This window comes from Antennarius striatus, chromosome 24 (assembly GCF_040054535.1).
Source record: "Antennarius striatus isolate MH-2024 chromosome 24, ASM4005453v1, whole genome shotgun sequence".
Lineage (NCBI taxonomy): Eukaryota > Metazoa > Chordata > Actinopteri > Lophiiformes > Antennariidae > Antennarius > Antennarius striatus.
Window position 1 is genome coordinate 5,246,405 of NC_090799.1, and position 24,022 is coordinate 5,270,426.

At 46.3% G+C, this 24,022-nt stretch overlaps 2 protein-coding genes across 14 annotated transcripts; one reads left to right on the forward strand and one right to left on the reverse strand.

Moving 5' to 3' along the window:
- The first annotated feature begins 202 nt into the window (after positions 1 to 202).
- On the forward strand, positions 203 to 9,550 carry bin1b (bridging integrator 1b). 11 transcript variants are annotated; one of them, XM_068309021.1, is made up of 19 exons: positions 205 to 555; positions 3,813 to 3,893; positions 4,110 to 4,164; positions 4,401 to 4,495; positions 4,721 to 4,756; positions 4,956 to 5,051; positions 5,199 to 5,306; positions 5,625 to 5,717; positions 6,183 to 6,268; positions 6,428 to 6,503; positions 6,603 to 6,658; positions 6,759 to 6,797; positions 7,081 to 7,123; positions 7,330 to 7,425; positions 8,102 to 8,122; positions 8,314 to 8,562; positions 8,739 to 8,792; positions 8,883 to 8,984; positions 9,258 to 9,550. In XM_068309021.1, the coding sequence occupies exons 1-19, from the start codon at positions 475 to 477 to the stop codon at positions 9,357 to 9,359; spliced, it is 1,569 nt and encodes a 522-aa protein (XP_068165122.1). In that variant the 5' UTR covers positions 205 to 474; the 3' UTR covers positions 9,360 to 9,550. The 11 variants fall into 11 exon arrangements, with proteins under 11 accessions (XP_068165129.1, XP_068165122.1, XP_068165124.1 ...); XM_068309028.1 differs by lacking the exons at positions 8,102 to 8,122; positions 8,314 to 8,562 and adding an exon at positions 7,573 to 7,638 and having other exon boundaries at positions 203 to 555; XM_068309023.1 differs by lacking the exon at positions 6,759 to 6,797.
- A 1,484-nt stretch (positions 9,551 to 11,034) lies between these two features.
- Positions 11,035 to 23,929, reverse strand: LOC137591432 (receptor-type tyrosine-protein phosphatase-like N). Of its 3 annotated transcripts, none has more exons than XM_068309413.1 (23): positions 23,769 to 23,929; positions 20,663 to 20,713; positions 18,757 to 18,867; positions 18,562 to 18,667; positions 18,327 to 18,474; positions 17,741 to 18,149; positions 17,297 to 17,431; positions 17,042 to 17,073; positions 16,668 to 16,843; positions 16,354 to 16,440; positions 16,047 to 16,126; positions 15,871 to 15,935; positions 15,166 to 15,375; positions 14,803 to 15,060; positions 14,578 to 14,725; positions 14,402 to 14,475; positions 14,175 to 14,252; positions 13,840 to 13,959; positions 13,599 to 13,765; positions 12,688 to 12,741; positions 12,443 to 12,507; positions 12,246 to 12,319; positions 11,035 to 12,135 (listed from the first exon to the last, which is right to left on the reverse strand). In XM_068309413.1, the coding sequence occupies exons 1-23, from the start codon at positions 23,845 to 23,847 to the stop codon at positions 12,064 to 12,066; spliced, it is 2,799 nt and encodes a 932-aa protein (XP_068165514.1). In that variant the 5' UTR covers positions 23,848 to 23,929; the 3' UTR covers positions 11,035 to 12,063. The 3 variants fall into 3 exon arrangements, with proteins under 3 accessions (XP_068165514.1, XP_068165513.1, XP_068165515.1); XM_068309412.1 differs by having other exon boundaries at positions 14,803 to 15,075; XM_068309414.1 differs by lacking the exon at positions 16,354 to 16,440 and having other exon boundaries at positions 14,803 to 15,075.
- Positions 23,930 to 24,022: the final 93 nt, after the last annotated feature.

Sequence of the window (24,022 nt, forward strand, 5' to 3'; positions counted from 1 at the left end):
CTGTATGACGCGTGAACGCACCATCGATGGGACAGGAGTGGTAAAATGCGCACGGGGTTCAGGTCCGGTGGAGCCCCCGGACTAAACGCGGCCGTGCGTAAAGAGGGACACACACCAGTTGCATGAATGCAACAGATGTCGGCTAATAATAACAACCTGCTACGCCTTTAAGAGGATGACTGAGAAGGAAACCTAATATGTCCACATATCGAGCTCAAGTCTTTATCAATTAACGGTGAGGCTCCACACCGGGACGGGACCGGACTTTTTCTCCGAGCTTTTCTTCTTTTTCCACACACGCTCCGGATTAAATTACGCGTCGCGTCGGGACTGGAGCGACGCGCACCGAGCTACAACCGAGGGCTTTGCAAGGAAGGGTCTCCTTCAGCGCGTTTCTCGCCTCCTCCTCCTCCTCCTCCTCCTCTTCCTCGCTGCTCCTGACTCCTCCGTGGGGAGCCCTCCACGCTGCGCGACATGGCCGAGACAGGGAAAGGCGTCACCGCAGGGAAACTGGCCATCAACGTCCAGAAGAGGCTGACCAGGGCGCAGGAGAAGGTAAAACTCGTGACGTCACCTCAACTTTTTTTCCCCTCTTCCAATACTGCTCTTTTACCCAATGATGATGACGTCATGAGGTCTGACTGTACGCGTCGACCAATGAATTGGTTTTTCTCCACCGCTGTTTATTTTACCGCATTAAAGAATCTGCGGAACGTTTTGAAACCTGTCCACCCCCCCACCCCACCCCGTCACTGGGTCACATGTCCCGGGACAATGACACCGTTTGAACAACCTGCAGCTCTAAACTTAGCCCTGAAGCCTTTCATATTGAAGCCAAAACGCCTGGACTGTAGTTTTTCTGGGGTTTTTTGTGGATTTTTTCCTCATTTGTGAAGTTAAAGCTTTGCAGCTATCTTTAAACTGTGCTATTTGGCATCAAGGAGTGATGCATGATGGGATTTAATAAAACTCACCTGTTCAGACAGACCATGTAAACTTTGATTTTTACAGTCAGTTGGGCTCTGAGTTATTCTCGTCAGTCCTAATCGCTCCTGTCTAAGCCTGCTGAGGTTTTACCCTCTAATCACCTCCTCCTCCAGCAGGAGGCTCGTCAGTCTGGTTTCATGTACTAACTCCTTTTTGTTCAGGGTAAATTCCTCCCAGGTGGTCTTTCTGGTTTGAACCTAAAACAGCCTGGCTGCTCCACCTCTGACCCCTCCCCTCATCACTCCTCCAGCAGCTGCTTCTTTTTAAATTTAGATCTGAATAATTTTTTTCTAAAAGTGCTGCAAATCAGCGAGCTTTGGTTCAAGGCATCGCGGGGATGTTCTGTCATGTCTGTGTTGGGATTATCTTAGTTTAGCAGAAAGACTGGAAGCAGGAGAGGAATTGTTAGCTCGGCACTAACGTGGTCAGACGTGAGAAGCCAAATGCTTCTTTTCATTCAGCAGCTTTTCTGTTTGGAGTGATGGGATGGAGAATGAACATAAATGAAGCTCCAGTGGGAGAATTCCGTCTGACAGAACAGCCTCGCACAGAACGGAGGTGATATTTCAAACCGCTGCTCCTCCGGATGCTTATCAGAGAGTTTTTGTTCTTCTGCCAGCATAAATTATCAATATTTATTCCGCCAAAATCTTTTCTACCAGTAGTAGAAGCTACAAAAGACATGACAGAGGAATAATAGTTGAAATAAATGATCAAATACGTTTAGTTGTCTTGAGGACATTCGCCTGCAGCAGATAGAGAAGTGAATTAAACTTTTGAGCGGTCCTTGAAGGCAACATTGAAGGCAGTGAATGTCTCACAGCCAACACCGAGCCTCTGAGTAAAGAGGAAGGTCAGAGTATCATCTTCCTCCTGAAGGCTGCCTGAGGTGGAGGAGGGGAGCGTCGGCTTCAGCTGTCCGTCTGCTGGCATGCCGTCCGCCACCCCTCAGCACGCCGAACTGAACGTTCACTTCCTGTTGTCACACTCCAGCATCTGTCCCGTCCAATCAGGAGGAAGAGGGTCAGGATACTGAAAGGAATACATCCTGCTCAACATTAGCGATTTGTAAAGGTCAAACTATCATGGTTAAGTTCTGTGATTGATGATGTCATGATATGGGAGATGACATCGGTGTTTACTGATCACTGATGATGATGATGATGGAGTCAGTGTTTCGACAACAAGTGTTCTTCTGTTCATAATGTTGAATCGTTTCACATCGTTCTGTTTTTTCGCACACAACTGGATTCAGGATGATCTTGAGCCTCTACTGGTGCCTCTCGTGTTGCCATGGCGATGTGATGTCACCCTCTCAGGAACTGGTCAGCTGTCAGAACATGCTGGGAAAAGTTCCGTCACTGGTGACGGGAGGAGGGAGGTGGGGTGGGTGGCCTTTAGGGAGCAGCTGGAGATCCGGAGTGGAGCTGGGAGTCAAAGATGGGCCAACCCAGCGATACCAGCAGGGCCCAATAGCCCCCCCAGGGGACACCACTAGCACCCGGTGTGTTCACAAAACACGATAATAACCTTACAGTTCTGACAGTAGCGGTGAGTGTTATAAAACCTTCCGTCAGGTTCTAGAATGCTGAAACCAGTTTAAGTGGGCGTGAACCTGTCAGTGAAAACCAGTGACGCGGGTTTGAAGGCAGCTCCACAGGCACGCCCGGCTTTAAGGGGGTTGGAGATGAAGTCTGATTGGCTGAAACTAGAAGGGAATGAAAACATCTCACTACACAAATATAACAAAACTCCTGAAGAATGGTGTAATCAGAATAGTTCCTGTCAGTAAGAACTGTAATCCATTACTTTCCCTTGCTTTATTTTTAGCTCTTTGATTCTAAAGTTATCAAATGTCCCGTTCTGCACACCTGTCCCTCCCACCAGGTCTCCCAGCATGCTTCACTGCTGTGGGCCGAGCTTTGTGTGTGCTGGGGGGTTGTTTCTATCTATAGGCCACCCCATCATCACCCTTAATACCCTACAGACTGTGTATGTGTGTGTATTTTTGGGGTTTGAAATGAAACACCGATGGGAGACAGACAGTAGTTGCACACACACACACACACACACACACACACACACACACACACACACACACACACACACACACACACACACACACACACACACACACACAGGTGACCATCCTGGTGTCATGAAGTCTTTCCAGACTTTTTTGGAATCACCTGAATGCACCGTGAGACATTTGAGCGCCACAGGAGCTGGGCTGTAATGGATACGACAGTTGTGTTGTTCTAAACATAGGTGAGGATTTTGATGCATCTGATGAAGAGGGTTGGGCTGTCCTACTGTACCTGAACTAAGCATCTAATAAATAGTGTTAATTCTGAGAGGCGTGCCGTGGCCCTGGCAGGGGGGCATTAGGGGTAGGGTTTGAGTTCATACCCTAGCTGTGTATTTTAAATAGTAGTGCATAAGTTGGTGTGTGTGTGTCGGGGAAGTCCCTTGTCGCCGTGGTGATCCGGTTTGTGTGTCTGTCACAGGATTAAGTGAGCAGGTGCTGCTGCTACAGGCTTGTCACCCCCCCGCAACCCTACCAGATTAGCCAATGACCTTGTCCAATGCACGGCGGCAACAACGTCCAGGTTTCTGTAATAATACAAAATATAAATATTAAATATAGTGTCAACAGACTTTGACTTTTGACCTTTCATTTGGCAGGAAGCAGAGATGTGTTCAGGCGTCTCATTTCTACAGATTGGTTGTGGTCTGATTGGTTGTGGTCATAACAGTGATTGATTTCTGATTGGTTGTAGTCGTTTTTGTGATCGGTTTCCGATTGGTTGTGGTCGTCTCCGCAGGTCCTGCAGAAGCTTGGTAAAGCAGACGAGACCCGGGACGCCGCCTTCGAGGAGATGGTGGCCAACTTCAACAAGCAGATGGTGCGTGAAGGTTCTCTGTGAAGGGCAGAGAGCTGAGAGAAAAGACAGATAAACATAAACTATAGCTTATACAATAGTTTATACTCTAGTCTTGTTTCTATTGTGGTTTCTACTGTTGTTTCTACTGTTTTTTCTACTAGTTTTATTGTGGTTGCCACTGTTTCTAATGTTGTGTCTACTCCTTTTTAATCACTCTAAACTCGTCTATCATCTCAGAATGAAGGCACCAAACTACATAAAGATCTGAAGGCCTACCTGACAGCAGTGAAAAGTGAGTCATCATTGTATGACCGCCGGTGTTACACGGGTGCAGGGTTGAGAGTCACTACAGACAAACACACACACACTGAAAAAGAGACATAGTGAAAAAAATCATCATGTGTGATTTCTTGTATGTTATTTATGACTTCCTGTGTGTAATGTGTGACTTCCTGTATATGATGTATGACTTCCTGTGCATGACATATGACTTCCTGTGTGTGATGTGTGACTGTCTGTGTGTTCCAGCGATGCACGATGCGTCCCGGCGGCTGCAGGACTGTCTGGCTGACATGTATGAACCGGAATGGTTTGGTAAGGAGGAGATGGACGCGCTGGCAGAGGTGAGTTCATCAGGAAGTAACCTGTGACCATTTCCTGTTTGTCAAGACAGCCTTGTTTTGTATTAGTTGGTGTGTGGATGGGTGGGTTGGTCCTCATTCTTCCTCCTTCTTCATCCTCCTTGTTCTGAACCTTGTTCCTCTTCTTCCTCGTTCCTCCTCCTTGTTCCTCCTCCTTCTAACACTCTCTCTCTTTCTGACTGCATGCATCTGTCCTCCTCCCTGAAGGAGATGATAGAGAAGGAGATGGACAACAACCTGGAGGTAAACAGCACTGGAGGTCCCTGAACCACAGGATGAAAATGTCTGATCTGTCTCACAGTATAGGAACGTATTGATCACTGATTGGCTTATTGATCAACTGCCTCCAACAGAGGAGAGACAGTCGATGGTTTCCAGTTGGGCCTCAGGTGGGGAGCGCTGGTTCAGAACCAGTAGATGATGTCATGTTTGTGTGTTCCAGGACACGGACACGCTGTGGATGGACTACCACCAGAACATGATGGACAAACCTCTGAGCACGATGGACGCGTACCTGACTCAGTTCCCCGACATCAGGGTGTGTATGACAACGGGGAAACGCCACACTCTAACCCGTTCCTGGTATTCCTGACTGTAAAGATGAATCAGTTCGGTAAAATGTTTGACGATTATGGGATGGACTGGCCACTGCAGCGTCAAACTGATCCTGTTTCAACTGCTGCAGGCTCGGATCGCCAAACGCGACAGGAAGATGGTGGACTTCGACAGCGCCAGGCATCACTTCGCCTCCCTACAGAAAGGCAAGAAGAAGGACGAGGCCAAGATTGCCAAGGTAACCACCACTGTGTGTGTGTGTGTGTGTGTGTGTGTGTGTGTGTGTGTGTGTGTTTGGACTCAAGGTGGTGCAGCTACTCGTCACACCCCCTAAAGTCCAAACAGTATTGATTGATGACTGATTGATTAACTGATTGATTATTAACATGTTTGAGTTTGTCATGAACCGTTTGCTTTGGCTCTCCTCTTTTCTTCCTCTCCTCTCTTCTCTCTCTCTCTCCTCCTCTCTTCTCTCTCTCTTTCTCTCTCTCTCCTCCTCTCTTCTCTCTCTCTCCTCCTCTCTTCTCTCTCTCCTCTGCATGGTGTGAGTGGTTAGCCAGCGGCCCTGTTGGAGATGGCGGCTCCCAGCTGGGCTCAGGGTTTGATCTCAGCCCACCAGGTGGCTCAGACTAACCTCTCCTACAACCAGGTGACACTCTGGTTCATCACTGACCTTTCTCTTCTTCACCCCTGACCTCCTCAGGCTGTCGACACATGATCAAAACAGTCCTCAGGCATTAGCCTTAGCAGCATTAGCAGCATCATTCCAACACACCAACGTTCTTCAGACACCTTTAATGCCATTCCTGTCAAGTCAGGATTTTTGTTCTCACAGAATCCAGACCAAAACCTAGTTGTTGTTGAACTGATGCTGATCATGAGTCCAGAACCTGAGGAGCATCCAGTCCCCGATCCAAACTCCTGTTTGTGTTGTTTTTGTCAAAGCTATCGATAAAGTTTGAGACTTTGTTTCCTGCATGTGTTGGTCTGGTTTGCACCGCTCACTAACAACACCCATAATCACTACAACAATATATTAAGATCCTGTGTGTGTGTGTGTGTGTTTGTATGTGTGTGCGTGTGTGTGTGTGTGCGTGTGCGTGTGTATTTGTAGGCAGAGGAGGATCTGGGTCGAGCTCAAAAGATCTACGAAGAGCTGAATGTGGAGCTCCAGGACGAGCTTCCAGCCCTGTGGGACAAGTGAGAGACGTTTGTTCTTCTGTAGGTCTGTGAGAATCCAGTTTACATGTTTGACCTGTGTGTGTGTGTGTGTGTGTGTGTGTGTGTGTGTGTGTGTGTGTGTGTGTGTGTGTGTGTGTGTGTGTGTGTGTGTGTGTGTGTGTGTGTGTGTGTCCGCAGTCGTGTTGGCGTCTATGTTAACACATTCCAGAGTCTGGCAGGTCATCAGGAGAAGTTCCACAGGGAAATGAGCAAGGTGAGTCCAGCAGATCCTGTGACTGGACCGATCAATGGATGTATTGATTGACTGATTAGGCTGATCAGCAGATTTATTGGTTGACTGAACTGTCTTTAGCTCAGCCAGAACCTGAACGACATCATGACCAAGCTGGAGGAGCAGCGGGAGCTCAAGTAAGCACACAGATGACTTCAAAGATTTTCAGACTTTATGAGAATACATGAAAACAGTGACCCTCCCTACCCCACCCCACGTACCCTCCCCCCCATGCAGAAAAGGTGCAGCCGCAAAGACAGGAGACGGTGCCAGGAGGTAAACCATGCTGGTTAAAACCTTGATCCTCATTGGCTGAGCCTGAAACGCTTGGTTTCATCAATAACTTGATTAATCTACTGACAAACTAATATAAAGGTTATTTAATTCCATTTCTAAACCTGATTATAACAATAATATTAATTATAACCTGCACGTGATCTGATGCATGTCCTCCTGGGAGCGTTTTGTCGCCCTCCTGTGGTAGTAGCGGATAACTGCACGTGGGATGAGTTCCGTTTGTTTTTTCTTCCTTCTCTTCATTTTCTCCTTTTTTTCTCAGTGATGAAGTCAACCACAGCGAATCAGCTGGTTCTCCACCGAAGGTAAAGGCATCAAGCGTAGTGTTTGATTGATTTGTGAATGTTTGCTTGTATAAAAGCGTGAAAAATGAACAGAGGCCAGAAAGAGAGGGAGAGGAAGAAGAGTCTGATGAAGGCCTGAAGGCTTCTGGAACGTCGCGCTAACCTCTCTTCTCGCCGCGTCTGCATGTGTGTGTGGTTTTGGTTTGACCCCGCCCCCGGCGGAGCAGAGGCCTGGTCCTCCTCCCAGCCGGCCTCCGCCCCAGCTTACGCCGTCTCCGGACCAGAGGCAGCAGGACCAGGACCAAGACCCTGGATCCCAGCAGGTCAGACTGACTCTGACCCGGTTGATAAGTATCAAGTCATCAAACAGTCCCACAGAGATGTTTGCTAGCTAACAGCTCCAGCTGGATGCTGAACCCTCCTGACCGGTGTGTGTGTGCGTGCGTGTGTGTGCGCGTGTGTGTGTGAAGGAGTCTGGGCCAAACCTGCTGGACTGGGATGTGGAGGTAGTCCAGCCCACATTTTGGGCCCCAGAGGTAGGAGTGTGTCTGCAGAGTCCCTTCAGAACTTCTTTAGATGAAGCTCTGGTTCATCTAATGGTCGTCTCCACACAGCAATCATGGCGTGTTCTTCTAGGCTGCATGTCGACAGCAGCTGTGTGGCGTCCTCTGCTTCTCTCTGCATGCTGCTGAAACATTTAAAACCTGCAGCTTTTAAAGTATTTCATTCTTTCAGATGCTTCTTCTTTGGAATTAGAGAATCTTTCTGTCCTCCCTGATTTTAAGCATGAAAAATATCATTAGAATAAAACCCCTGACGTCCACCATTGCCGCCGCCACTAGAACAGGAACAATTAAAAGGAACTGAAAACATCCTGCAGAAACGTTACTCAGGGGTTTCCACGGCTGATGAAAACTCAGATTGATGATGCATGTGAAGGCTTTTACGTCTTCCTCACTCTCATTTCACTCGTTCTGTCTCGTTCCTGCTACACGGAAGGCGTCGTCCTGGGACTCATGGGTAAGCATGGGTTCCCGTGTCCTCGTTGGACAGCTGGACTTCCTGTCTCTTTTTTTCTCGAGTCAGCAGTGATGAGTTTGAATATTTAAAACCTCTTCTGTCATTCAAACCTCCCCTCCCGACTGATCCAACCCCTCTTCCTCCTGCCCTCCACAACTCAACCACGTCCTAACACCCTGAACCTTTGGTAGCGAGAGCACACCAGCACAGACCAGTATGGAGACCAGGACCCGGAGGAAACCCCAGGGGGCTGGGGGTACGACGACAGCGAACCCCAGAGCTGCACCCACCCTGGGTGGGATGATGCAGACACGGCTGAGGGTCAGGAGGACTGGTCGGAGGGCGGAGTCTACGGCGCCCATTCATACCCTGAACCCAGCTGGGATGACGATGGCGCCCCGGTGGGACAGGAGGGCTGGGGGGATGATGGAGGGGACCAGGTAGAGTCAAAGGGGGGGGGGGGGCAGGAGCAGCGTCGGAGAGAAGCGGTCCATGACAGAACTCTTTTTTTCCTCCTTTCGTTTTTTCCCTCCTCACACATCCGACCAACCACATTAACCCTTTGTTAGACTTCCCCAATGAAAACACAAAAACTTCCTGTTTGTTTGTGACGCAGGCTGCAGCGACCAGCGGCTCCGAGGGTGACGTCCCACCAGGGTTCCTCTACAAGGTCAAACATCTGAATCTTCATCTTCCAACAGTTAAGCCAGTCGTCATGTTCTTATCCATTAAAACGCTTTTGTTTGAATGTCTCCTGCAGGTCAAAGCCGTCCATGATTACGCCGCCACCGACAGCGACGAGCTGGAGCTGAAGACCGGAGACATGGTTCTGGCTCTGGCCTTTGACACCCCAGACGAACAGGTCGGTGGAGGACCATACTGTATGTCGTAGTCATAGCCTGGTTATAGTCTGTGCATACTCACCACAATACATATACTGTATGTTCATATATATATGTTTAGCTGTCATACTCTGCACTATATATATTTCTGGCTAGATGCAATCTGCATGTTGTTACTTTGAACCTGTTACTTATGCAATGATAATAAACTTGAATCTATTCTAATCTAATCAAAAAACAAGCGTCTCATTCAGATCAGTACATGATTATTGGTTATGGACCTGTGTCTGCAGGATGACGGCTGGCTACTGGGGGTGAAGGAGTCTCACTGGTTGCAAAACAAAGATATTTCAGCTAAAGGTGTTTTCCCTGAGAACTTTACTCAGAAGGTTTGAGGTCAATGCCCCTGAAGGTTCCTGACCTGCTCCGGTGGCCTGAAATGTCTCACCTGGAGAAGACGCCGCTAAACGTTGATCGGTACATGATCGAATGTATGCTGGAATAAAACGTTTCAATGATACCAAATGAAAAGAGTTCATGAACGCATGAGTTCAGAGATAAAGAGAATCATCTCGCCTGAAATTAATCATGTTGTTGTGTTTTCATCTCTTATTCCTGAATGTTTTCATTTGTGCTGAAAACTGAAGCACGAACCACAAGTTTGTTTCAAGAGGACAAATAAGTAATATATAAATGAATAAACAACAGATGCACTGAATGAATGTCGAGATATTCTGTGATTTTTAAAAAGAATTTCTTCTTGCATGAAGTTTTGATTGTCTGTGCGACACCAGGAACCTGACCCATGCAGCCGGGTTATCGCAAGAACCGGGTCAGTCTCTCATTTATTTTATGCTATGTTACTATGGCAACTCACGCTGGAAAACGAACCTGGTGTGAATCATGGTGCTGATGATGTGTTCTACATCCCTGGTGGGATGGTTCTACATCCTGGAGGTGTGAACAGTATAAGTTTCTGGTAGGGAAGGGGATATTCTGAGGACCTGACTTGATGTGTGGCTTTCATTTTCTTAGTTTTATTTTTGAATCTCAAACAAAAAACACAAAAAGATTTGTCCCACAGTGGGGGAATCTGATTTATTCCTCATCTAATCTAGCTGCTGTCTTTTTTGATTGTTTAGTAACTTGGCATCGTTCATGCAGGAGGTTATTTAACTCTTTTAGAAATAGATTTTTGTATCGGTGCTGGACAGGCTTTTGATCGGGCCTCAGGCTGCAGGAGATCACGGCTGGGTGTCTGTTTTATTCCCCTTTTGGTTTAGACTGAACACTTGGACTTAGCCTCAAGCAGTTCTCAGTAGATCTGAAACCTTATCAAATAGATTAAATCAGTGTCATTAAAGACGGATGTAACAACGTGTCTGATTGTTTTCCTGGCCAGGTGCTGAATAACTGAAACCTATACAGACACAGTTATGATTAATATTAACAAAACATTCAAACTGAATGTTTTTGTTGTTATTTACTACGTCCCTCTGCCTGCTTTCAGGCTCGATTGAGTCAACCTTTCTTGTTGACCTGAATCACAGCGGACCTTTGTGGTCTGATTAGCTAAATGCATTGCCGACATTACTTTGTTTCAACAGTTTTATGTCATAAATATAGAAGTGTTAATTGACATTAAATTGTTAAATGTACATGAACACATTTTTATTTTAACTTACATGTGGAATTTTTAACTGTGGTTAACTTTGAGTAATTGTAGTTGCTCATTCTGACCACAAGAGGGCGACAAATAACCGCCTGAATAAATGATCAGCGATCATCAATTGCTCTGATTTGTAATGTTTCTCTCCAAAATATCAACACTGCTCATTTCAGCTTATTAAATATTTTGTATAATGCTTTTACATAAGCTTTTTTGTGATTTGGCTGACTACAAATGTCTTTTTCATCACCAGCGGTTTCTTCCTTTTTAAAGACATTTGTGGAAAATGGACCCGACTTAATTTTAACGAAGCTCTAAAATCAGGACGTGTAGGCACAAAGTCACAAACCCACAGGAGTGATTGCAGCACTTAAACACGAAAAGATTTATTTCAGGTCTCACAGATACAAAATAGAGTTTCTTGTTTCAATAGAATAGCATTTGATGTTTTCACTTTTTTATTAATTTTCTGACTTGCGTGAGGTACACAACAATACATCCAGTGATTTAAATGATCCGATGGCACAGAGAGACAGACAATGTGTATTTGTATTTTATGTAGGAAGGGAGGTGTCGGATCATCATTTACATTTAAATTTCTAATCATTGAAGCCTTCTAATGCTTCAGAGTCACACTGCCTTAACTTCAACCAACAAGATGACCCAACTACAGCACAATGCCCGCAGATGTCAACCACAAATATGAGGGAAAACGACATTTTTTCTTGAATCTCGTTCACATTAGACCTCAACTGCCTTCGGGCTGGATAATAGAAGAAAATCTGATGTTTAGCCCACCTATGGCTAGTTCACATGCAGCCAGCTAGATTGGAAATTACAGACATGACATGACATTACATTGTATTGTATGAATTTTGTGTTAGTTCTTGATTAAAGAGACATGCTAATTAAAATCTTCCAATTTCAGCCTGCATTGCCACCCACTGGGGTGAGCGATAAGTGTTTTAAGCTGTTTGGATGAAGGGTTGGGGGCGACCATCAGTGAGTATACTAAAGAGCTTATAATAAAAGAAATTTATAACATATAACTTATAAAGAAATGTTTTCTTACATCTTTCAATTAATAGGAATCTTTACTTCAAATTCATGTTTATTATTTGAAAATATTATTTGAGAGATTATCACTAATGATTTGTAATTTTTGTGGAATATGATTGAGGAAAAATATGTTAGACACTGTCCACTTCTGAAGGTCCCTGAACACATCCTACCTGATTCTTGCATCCCTCCTGACCTCAAAAGTAAAATAAAGTATTTTTGACATCATCATAATGTTTCTCAGAATCACCCAACAGGCACACGTCTTTCTTCATCTTAATCATCATCATCTCAAACAGAAAAGCCAAGGTATGATAGGAGGGTGAGGGTCATGGCGCAGGAGCTGGAGGTTAGTCTGGGTCCTACTGGTTTCACTGGGGCAGAGCTTTGAGGATGGCGTTGACCTCCTCAGCAACGGCCGTCAGGGCGAACTCAAACTGGTCCTGGAAACAAGGAAAGGCTCCCATGAGTCCATAATCTGATCTATCACGTGAGCCAATGTGATGGAGTCTGTATTCAGACTCTTGGTCTTGTTACCGAGACAACCACTGACCTTGGTGCGAACCATCCCGGGCCTCTGGTCTCGAACGTGCTCCAATGTGGCCGCGATGTCGATCTCCTTCACACCTACAGGAGGACACACAACATGTCTGCGGTTTCTAAATGTGTGCTGTGGTTCGGAAGCGACCCAGAACTACATTATATTGGGGTGTTTGTGAATTATTTTATTGCCAATGTTGTAAAGCTCACCTTTAGCCATACGGTTGAGGACCATGTCAATCAGGATGTAGGTCCCGGTCCGGCCTGTCCCGTCACTACGGAAACAACACAAATAGTCTGTAAGTTTAGCCAATACATTGATTGATTATTAACTATAATAAAATTCACCTTAAACGTCTTGACTGATGTTTCAATTACAAGCAACACAGACTTCCTGTGTGGTTAACATCTCTACGGTTCATCATCTGTTTAGCTTAGCAGGCGCTGAAGTTTACCTGCAGTGAACGATGATGGGACAGGATCGTCCGCGGTAACACTTATTCACCTTCCTGTGGGGACAACAGACAAAACATGATGAAGAGGAGGATGAGAACAGATGGAACACAGATGGACTGGTCTGAGGGGGTGGGGTCGTAACCCTGCTGTCCCTGCAGGTCTAACTCTACTTCATGACTCATTCCACGTAAAGCTTCCTGCCAGCTCAGTCACACAAACCAGCAGCACCGTGATGGAAATGACACCACCTCCATCTGGGAGGCACCGAAAGGCTCCGGTGATGACGATGACAATGACGATGATGGAGGGAGGCTCATGTAATGATGAGTCAGCTGCAGGTCAACCAGTAAGCAGACTGGTTCTAGAATCCGTTGGTCCTGATTCTGTTTCAGTGTCGATAATCGAGGGAACCGTTTTCATGAATGAATGATGATTAAATAATCAGCTGACAGACAGACAGATAGACAGATAGATAGATAGATAGATAGATAGATAGATAGATAGATAGATAGATAGATAGATAGATAGATAGATAGATAGATAGATAGATAGATAGATAGATAGATAGATAGATAGATAGATAGATAGATAGATAGAAATAGAGAGGTTGACCTCCCGCTGCAGCTACATCAGTCCATGATCATTTTTGTGACTATGCAACTGGACCAGACTACTAGCTGCAAACCACAAGAATGACACAGACAGACATGTTGACCATAAACCTGCTGATCTCCATCGCACAGGTGGGAGGATGAGAAGAGAGGAGGGACAGCCTGAGGTTTGTGCTCGTTTAATTTTGTCTCAAATGTCTTTCTAATAATTTTTTTTTATAAGATTAGGTCACATTATCCTGCTTCATCTTTCGTGCGTCTCCGTGGAGTGAAGTTCTGTAAGTTTGGGGCTGCAGTACCTGCGGAAGTCCAGCAGAGGGCGCGTGGAGGTGGGAATGCCCTGAGCTGGCCAGCTGAGGAAGTGGAACTGGGTGAGGGTCCTGGTCTCCTGCGTTTGGACATTCTTCAGGTAGAAGCTGCGCACCAGGAAGTCATTACACCAGATGTGCTCCGACACCAGGTTGACCTGGACAGAACGACATCCGGCTGCTGAAGGGTTCTGACGGGTCGGTTAGCCCCCAGAGACATCCGGGGTCTCACCTCGTAGATGTGGTAGAGGGACGAGCCCTCATCAGGCCAGTAGCGGTCGCACTGCTTGTCTCCATCCTCCACCAGAGCCGTCATCATGACGATCACGGTGCAGCCGTTCTCCCACACCATCTACACCAACGGCAGCATGAACGTTAACCCGGAAGGACACGCCAACTCATCTCTAACAGGAGGAACAAATCTGAGCAGGGCTACATCTGATTGGCTGTCTGTGGATGTATGGTGTGGGGAATTAAATTTTATTCAAAATAGATAAAGATAAAAAGAACATAATTCATAGAAATAATCATCTTTGTTGTTTTTTCAGAGCTTCACGTCTCACCGACCTGCCAGAAGTCGGAGATGGTGTGTGACAGGGGGCCCTGCGTGGCGATGTAGGCCGGCATCCGGGGGTCATGCTCAATCTGAAAGGGGGTGTGGGATGACAGGTCAAAGGTCACACATCAGGAACTCTGTCTCCCACATGAAGCAACATCAGATTTTCAAGGATCGATTATTGAGGGATGAAGGATTTGAGCGAAATAGGAAAATCTACAACAGGAACGACACCCACTATGGTGCTGGCGTTGACGTAGTCGGAGCGTGACGGGTTGTTCTCCACCTTCAGCTTCACCCTGGAGTGGTCGTCTGAAAAACAACAGCAGGTTTTAACCATCAGGATTTTCCTCCTACTCCCCTGAACATTTTAAGGGGTTTAAAGTGGATGGTTAGTGGACTTCCGGGACTCACAGGGCACAGAATCGGGGCAGCGGTTCTTCTTGGCGTTGGCGTCGCTCTGCGCCACCGAGACGGCGCTGGGTTCGGCCTGGTAGGAGCAAAGAGCCTCCCACTCCTTCATCAGACGGTCCTTGTTCCTCAGGTGGTCCTCCATGTAGGCCTGAGGCGTAAAACGCGTTATTACTACAGATTTGTGCTCACCAGCTTCACCTTGACGATGTCAGAACCAGGACGAACCAGGATCATGTGACCGGTGGAGATGTCCATGTTGGCCTGGGCCGGCTCCTCGCACCACGACGGCGTGCTGCTGTGGGAACTGGGACTGGGCTGAGCTCCTTCGCTGAACTGGGACGACACGCTGCTCACCCTGGAGTCGGCACCTCCGCCTCCCACTGCCCCACCCCCACATCCTCCTCCGCCTCCTGCAGCTCCGCCCCTACTCGCGCCGAGGGCAGCGGCCTCCAGACGTCCGAAGGCACCTTTGGAGGCCATGTGCTGGCGACACAGGTCCTGATGAGTTTTACCACACTGCGTGTATTAGTCTTTACTTATTATACGTCCGTTGATCGCTCATCAGAAAGAAACATCTGCCGCCGTCACCTGGTACTCCTGGTGGCTGAAGCTGCCCCCCTCCGGCCCCAGACCCAGCTTCTTCGCCGCCAGCCGGTGGGCGTGGTGACGTAGGCAGGCGATGGTCATGGCCGTCGCCAGGATGGTGCCGATGCAGGCCATGGCCACCAGCGTAGCGAACACCCAGCGGGAGCCGGGCTGCACACGGGCCAACAGGGGCGCCGCCTTCCCATCATTCCTCTGTGGCGGCAGAGTGGGGGGGGGCAAGAAAAAGAGAAGAGATGATTGGTCGAATAACAGGAAGTGTGAGGAAAAGGAGGGGAGGAGGAAAAAGTTGTTATGTATGTATTTATATTCACTTGTTTTGTAAGATTCTGATCATGTTTCAGGTAATTTAAAATTTTTCACGTTCATATTTTATAAAATCGTGGAAGGAACTTAAAGTTCAGACACACAATCTTGATCCTGACCGAGTGAAACATGTTCAAGTGATTATTAGAAACTCTTTGAACATGTGACCCCTGTTCCTGTCAGCTGTTAAATCAACTTTCACTCACCAAATTCTCGATGCAGAGAAACTATCCTGAGCCTCGCTGAACCCACATGATGCACACACGTCTCACAAGTTAGACTCACTTCTAACACACCAGGGCAAAACTCACCCTTTCAAAGTAAAAGCATCTAGAAGCGTTCATTAGGTTAGCAGTCGTTTGATATTTCTGGAACACCACCCACCTCTCCAACGCCGCTCTGCAGCACCGTCAGGCCCGTCTCCGTCTCCATCAGGTTCTTCTCTGCTGCTGCACAAATAAGAACAAAGGTGAGAACATCTCTGAATGAAGGAATCATTTTTTTTCCTGTTTTATTTCCGCCATCTTTATTCCACCGTTCTGAAGTGACTGCATCTTTACCGGCTTTCTCTGCCACGTCTCCGACCGTCATGTTGTTGGGGTTCGGTCTGATCCGGAAGGTGATGGCAGGTCCCACCACACTGCAGAGGACAAACACAAGAACACATCCACCGGGACGTTTAGCAGGACCCTGAGGACATTAACTCTGAGCTCAGACACGACTCCTTTAGACTTTGGAGTCATTTATGTATTTTAACATCTGTGCTCTATTTGTGTTTGTTGCATTTAATTCCAGACATGACGCTAGTGATGGAAGTCGATGAGGTGGAGACGCAGGTCAAAGGTCACACATCCGATCCCATCCTACCTGATGTTGAAGAAGGAGGCAAATGAGAGGCCGATGCTCTCTGAAAGACGCTCCAACAATCGAACCCCGTCGTTCAGACGGAGGAGGCTGCAGTGACAGACCGCATACACACACACAAACACACACACATGCATAAACATGAATACACAAACACACAGACACACTTTCTTCTTTTATGCGCAAGCAAACTGCAGCCTCTCAAAAGATGAAAACAACTGAAAAACACTATCCCCCAATCATTCATTCATTTATTCATTCATTCATCCTCATGAAGTGATTCTGATTGGTTGAGACACGCAGAGGAAATACTCCACCTCTGATTGGTGACGATATATCCGTACTCCCCCGTCTGCGGCGCCGGTTCGTTCTTCATCTTTTTCTCTTGCTCAGCTGTTCCTGAATCTTTCTGGACATCTGGTTGGGGGGTCTTGAAGGTGGTGGGCGGAGCCACAGGGGCCTCCGTCTTATAAACCATCGTACCTTCTTTGACCTGATGGATGATGGATGGTGAAAAACATCAACTAAAAGAAAACAATTTCTCACAATAACTAAAGATTTTTAAAATAAATAGTTAATTATTATTATTGTGATGGACACTAATAATATTTATTTATTTATTTTAATTACAAATAAATAGTAATTTAAACAATATTTAACCAGAGAAATTACATTTGTGGTAATAACACACCTTCTTTCCTGTTGCGGTGTTTCCATATTTATCTGAACAGAAAAGCCAGGAAAACACAATCGTCAAGAATGCGAAACTAAAGTCATTCATCTTTATCACGACACAAAACTGCAGCTGACATGATTTTACAATGTTTTCATGTCAATATTATGGAATGAGTCCAATTTAAAAATAAGATTTTGACAAGATTTCAAAGCAACTAACTAGATTTTATTGTGGGATAGAAACGCTCCGGTGTGACGGCCTTAGACCGACCTTTGACCTGTTTGTTGGCGAAGGAGTTGTCCAGTTGCAGCTGCTTCAGAGCGGCTGGAAGGACATTTTTGTCCTCGGGGGACAAGTCGACGTTGTAGTGATCGAGCAGCAGAGCCAGCCTCTGCAGAGATCGCTCTGAAAGCAAGCAGATGTGGTTTCAGCGGCATCCTCCACATATCAGAGGTTTGACTGCACCGCATTTAAACCAGTGGTAGTTTCACATAAATACAAACTGGGCGGGAAATAAATACACACCAAGTATAAGCAGGTAGAGTATGTTACATTATTGATGGAGAAATTAAAAATTAAACAGTTATCTTCATGGAAAGTAGTTCAATCATTGCATTAAAGAATTTTTTTCTTTCAAAATAAAAGCATCCTTTAAACGACTTCCTGCAGCTTCAGCGGCTGTCTGAATGCACATGTGTTTTTGTCGTGTCTCACCATCCAACCCTGACAGGGCGTCGTATTCCTCCTGCACTTTCTTCCCCGTTTTGTCCTGCTGTTGTTTGCTGAGCTGAGCCATCTGGGAAACGTAGTCCTCACCGAAGTCCACCGGGAAGTCCAGCTCCGGGAAGAAGGAGGAGGAAGAAGAGCGTGAAGAGGGAAATCCTGCAGCTGCTCCTCCGTGGTGGGAGAGGGACTGCACTGGAGAGGAAGAGGAGGAGGAAGAGGACGAAGGGGAGGTGAGGTAGAAGGACACCAGATCCTGGAGGAGCTGCCGGTCTCTGTCCAGGGGGCTTCCTCTGGATCTGGATCGAGAGGAGGATGTGAGGAGTTGAAAGGCCGGATTATCGTCCAGGGAATTGAGGGAGCGCTCCTCTTCATCCTGGTAGCCGTACTGCTGCTGCTGCTGCAACACATACAAGACAGATGTGCAATTCAATGGCTATTAGGAGCAGAATAGTCCTAGAAACACTTGTCAGAAACACTGAACTTGCCAGATGTGTTCTTTCTTCAGAATTGTGGTGAAATCAATGTTGTAATTTCTTAAAATCAAATTCTGCGGGTGACTGTCTACCTTACGCACCTGACGGTAGGTGTACGGGTCCAGCAGGGGCGCCTGCATGTGGATGGAGGATCTGGAAGGGTCCAGGACCATGTAGTCCATGTACTGCTGCATCATGTCACCATTATCTGGATCCTCCTGGACCCTCCGCAAACTGGGACCTGGCTGCCTGAAAAATAAAAAAAACAACTCCATGCATGTCCTGTTGCTGTATTCTGTAGGTCTGCACTGAGACAATCGCTGGAATCGTTCTTACTCTTCAAACTGCTTTTCATAGAGTTTGGGGGAGGAGCCAACTGTGGGAAGACGACTCAGCTCTCGACTGATGATGTTCTGGGTGACGTCGTCCCTCCAGGTCAGACCTGCACGACCACAAGACGACACGCGCCTCTGACTTTTCACTGCTTTGAAATGCTGCATGTTTTAAAGCCTAAATCCTCTGAAGACCCACCTTGCACCATCAGGTCTTTGAGGACTTCCTGAAGCTTGTGCAGGACTGGAACAGACACCTGGTACTGGACGGGCTTCTGGTGAGGAGCCTGGCATTGTCCAAATAGACCATCTACAAATAAAACAGAAGAACAGTTACACGGCAGGGGTTTCATGTGGAGGATGTCTCTGGCTTGAGGATCCACCCACGCCTGTGATTTAAACAGCATCCCAGAAAGTCAGCTTTAATTTCATGGGTTCCAGCATTACCAGGCATATAGTTTGAGCTGCTATTCACAGATGAGACCAATAGAAACAAAACTATCTGCATCAATGGAACCCAGCAGGTCAGGACAGTCCGGTCTGAGTCGGAACCAAAAGGACAAGAGGTTGTTTTTTTGATGGACAGACATGAAATCACCATGGAGATGTGTTCACTTCTAATATATATTTGTTTGGATTGAGAATCCCAGTGTGAGTGAGAATGTTTTCAATGCGTACGACCGTAGATACCATCATTTCTACATTTAGAAATAACACACATTACATATTTATACAGACGTAATGTACGGATATGCATGCAAAAGTGGAGCACTGTGTGTGCTTGTGTGTGTGTGTGTGTGTGTGTGTGTGTGTGTGTGTGTGTGTGTGTGTGTGTGTGTGTGTGTGTGTGTGTGCGTGTGCGTGTGAGGGCAGCGGTGAGTCATCACCTTCCTCCATGTTTCATTAAAACACAAACACACACGAGGGAGATGCACAGTCGTCAGGCAACGGATGTCACCGTTGTCATAGAGACGGCCAGGAGGGGATGTGATTGGCAGTGAGAGGCTGACGGAGGGAGACCTTGTTTACATTGCACTCTCACTCGTTTTCTCTCCTTTGTCGCTTTCACTTTTTACCCCCACCCCCCTCTTTATGCATCTCATGAAACAAATCATTTTTCACACATTGTCTTGCCCTCTCTTTCTATCTCACACACACACACACGCACGCACGCACACACACACACACACACATACGCAGATCCTCACCGATGACTCAGACTAAACACACACTGACATGTAGAAGCGACATCTGCTGAATTAAAATCGCAATTAGTTGTTTCTTCAGTGAATTCTGGAGATGGTTTCAACCCCAAGACGTCAAATCAAAGATAAAACTGACGAGGGAACGCTACACGGCGCTTCCTTTTCCAGGGAACTGGGTACTGGAGGGTTACGTTTGAAGAATAAATTCACGGCCTTTTATTTTATGACCAAACTATGTGCAGGTTGACAAGCAGAGCGGAGTGCATGACCTTTGACCTGGCCTCTATTGTAACTGAATGTCATCTGTGAGGCTCTCATTCTTCCTCCTGTCTCTCATCATCACACAAACATGTGGCCCAAATGATCTGACTGCCACTCATCCTCTCGTCTCCGCAGAGACGTACCGCCTTCAATAATACTGCTCTCTCCGAGGGCTCGCGCTCGTGCACGCTCACACACGTGCACGTTCACACACGTGCACGCTCACACGCTCAGCCTAATGATGACAGGAAGAGAACAGAAACCCACTGAGGGATGATGGACTGACAACACGTCACAGCTTCCTGAACAAGAGCCTGATGGGATTGTCAGCGCTGGTCGCTTTAGTATTCTGGTCACGCTGCTTTCAGGTACCGTAAATATCAGCGTCACACGGGGATGGAGGATAGAGAGTTTAAGTTTGCTTTGTGGGTATCTGGACATGTTGGATTTCTTAATTCAAAATGAAGTTATGTCTGTTCCAATAAATTTTAGCTCCAGTTTATTGGGATGGTGAAAAGCACATTATATTTGTTCTAATTAAAACACTCATTCTTAGTTTGTTCTACTTACTTATTAAATAATGAATCACACTCAGGTTCTCTCTGCGGTAAACAAGTAAACATGTAAACAAGTCCTCACCGTTGTTGCACAGCTGCTCTCTGGGACAGAGCTTCTTTTCAAACAAACAACCTGCAAACAAGCAAGAACACACACAGATTATTAATTCACACGAACATTTTACATTTTAATTCTTGAATCAGAACGTAAAGACTGGAAAAAAGTGAAGAAAGCATAAATAAAAACAAAGAATAAATGTTCGTAAGTGTTATTTTCTTCTACTAAACCCAGAAACGGAAAGAGATGTGAGAGGAAACAGTCAACCACAAATCTTAGGAAACATTAAATGCTGATGAGGTCTTAACAATAATGGCTAATTTCAGTTTATTATGTGACCAAAGACAAAAAGGGGACACCAATCCGCTGATCTGTCGTTGCTAAGTGATGCAAACGCGTGTTTCTGTGTGCGATACAGATGACCTTTCCCCACTCCTAATCAGCCGTGAGGTGGTTCACAGCAGCTCCATCTGTCTGAATCCATTATTTGACTATTTGTGCTGTCTTTTCCTGTTTAAACACACCTGTCATTCGATTCTCTGCTCACGGAACCAAAACAAAATCTCCTGATTTCAAGAACGTTTTCAGGGAAAAATGTGGGATAAAACTTTTATCACAAACTAAACATGCACTGAATGAATGTAGAGCTGATGTATTTATTATGTGTGTTATTATTATCATGCTGCAGGCGTTCTCCTTCTGCAGATCATTCTATCTCATGCTGAAGATAAAGTATTTTCCCGGCCATAATAAGGATGCATCCAGCTTCACGCCCTGCTGCTTACACACACTGTTGATACACAGATCTCCTTTTTATTCATCTGAAAAATAATTGTCTCTGATTTGAAATAAAAATCAGAACTCTCATCACCAGCCAACCTCCTCCAGATCAACCTGAGCTTCAGGTGACGTTTTCTTCTCTTCCACAGCCAAGCTGGAAGTGTTTTATCCCTTATAATCTATGAACCAATCAGACAGATAATCGACTCCGTGGCGACACAGACAAAACGTCTGGTCAGCCGCCATCACGGAGGGAAACTCCATTAAATGAAGGAGCTGAGCTAAACATAGAAAAGAGAGATTGTCCACCCATCCATCCTTTGCCTCCTCCGTCCATGATGACTAATCTCTGCTCTGTCCTCTCTCCTCTGCCCACGCATTCCCTTCATCCCTCCATCTCTCCTCCTGCTCGCTTGTTCTTCTTGCCGGCGGTCCGTCGGTGTCGCCGGTCACACCACACTCAGTCATCTATTATCCGTTCATTATCCATTCATTAGAGGACGACCAGAGTGATGGAGTGTCTAACGAGCATCTGAGACATCGCCGTCAAAACGTGCAGCCAGTCCGTCACCACAAAAGAAGTTTCAGCTTTGAGAATCCATTAACACTAGTTCAAAGTTCGATCACTGCAAAGGATGCCATTAAAATATTCCTTATCAATGATGCATTAATACACCAACAGGGCTGAGCAGCCCTCCTCCTCCTGCTCCTCCTCCTCCTCAGTTAAATGGCTGTATTTGCTCATATGAAGAGAAGAGTGGTAGAGATAGGCTGATTTGAAAAACTGCTTTAAGTTCACATATTCTCCCTGCACCAACGGATATTAAACCTCCTTTACTGGGATGCCTTCCCACTAAAAGTAAGTTTTTTCACTTTTGCATTTTGATCATGACATCACTGAATGATAAAGCTGTGCTTTCAGAGTCGCCATGTTTGTCCTCCACCTCCTCGTGCTCTAGAACCCCAGCTTGATGGCCTGCCATCTCCAGCAGCGTCTCACCCCTATCATCCATTAACCGCCTGCTAGATTGAATCTAGTGTCATTTTCATAATGGTGCTGCTGGCATTTGTTGCAGCTGTATGGGCTCGTCCTCCAGTTGGCGGGGGGATATTTAAGGTGGAGTGACTCAGCCGGGATGGAGCAGAACAAATCCCGTTTGGTGTCCCTGAGACGATGATGTCCCTCAGCTCAGCGAACCCTTAAAGTTGGAACTCGCTGTTCTCAGATGGTTTATGGTTTGATCCAGATCTGATGGATGTAAGGCCCGATGGAGGCTTCTGTTCCACCGTTCGAATTAAACACTTCACACTCTGACCCGAGGGTTTACATGAACAGGTGAAAACGAAGGGATCATATCCCCCCCAGTGAAAGCTGCCTATTGATTAGCGTTAGTGATTTTATGAGCTTTAATCTCTACATTATGTCTTAGCTGCAGGAGAAACCAAACAGAGCTAATAAAGCTGTGGGGTTGCGTTCACCCAGATCAACATTATCTGATCATCTAAAACAAATTAAGTGTCAGTCATGAAGCTCCTGGACTGCAGTTTAATACAAAATTCCTCTCAGGATATTAAGACTTTAATATGCAAGTCAATTACTGACGTAATGGCAGGATAATATTCTCAGATATCTCCATGTTCTCCTTACTGGGCTCTGCAAATTCAAATTAAGATAAATACTATTTTCCCTTCTCCACAATTTCATCTTGTGCACATTTTACCTGCGTCATAAATAAGCAAACAGATGCATCAAAATAAAAGGTGCTGATAACTCCTGATGTGCCCCCCATGAACGACTGGCTCCAGATGAGTACACACACCTTCAGCTGATCCAATTTCTATACATGATCATGTATTGATCATTAGAGGCTCCTCCAGGGCCTCCTTCTGTGCTGGAGGATTTGTTTGTTGTAGTTTCAGACTGAACTACAGAATGAGTCATTTGTGCTGCCAGAGGCAGCGCCTGGAAGGAGCACTTGCGTCACTGACGCAATTTAGCACAAGTCTGAAGAGATCAGAGGAGGATGGTAGCATCTGTATAATGCTCCACAATTCATGCGCAATGAAGGAAACCTGATCCGAAATTGTAAAAGGACGTTACACCAAAATAAAAGTCAGTTTTTGATCAATATTTTAGAGAAATACGACCAAGAATAGAAAAAGTACCAGGAAAATAAACACTCATATAAAGTGCAATTATTCCAAACATCCCTCAGAACAAACTACATTAACATTGGAGCGCTTGTCATCGGGGAAGTCGTGATTTACGCGCCGCGCTGCCGCTTGGATGAGACGAGTTCATTAACAGGGAAGTGCATCCATCTATTTCGATCCAGGACCAGACCCTTACCGTGTCGGGTGGCCGCGCAGAGCCGGCAGGAGGCGGTCAGGAGGAGGCACAGAGCTGCCAGGAACTGCGGAGACTTCATGGTACATCCAAGAAGCGAGGAGGGAGCGCGGCGGCCGCTGCTGCGCTTTTACCAGCGCTCCATGTCCGAGGAAGGAGAGGCTGCTGGCGGCGGCGGCTGCTGCTCAGGACTGATGGAGAGGAGGAGAGGGAGAGGGAGAGGGAGAAGCGTCGGTTCCAAAACAGACCAGCAGGAG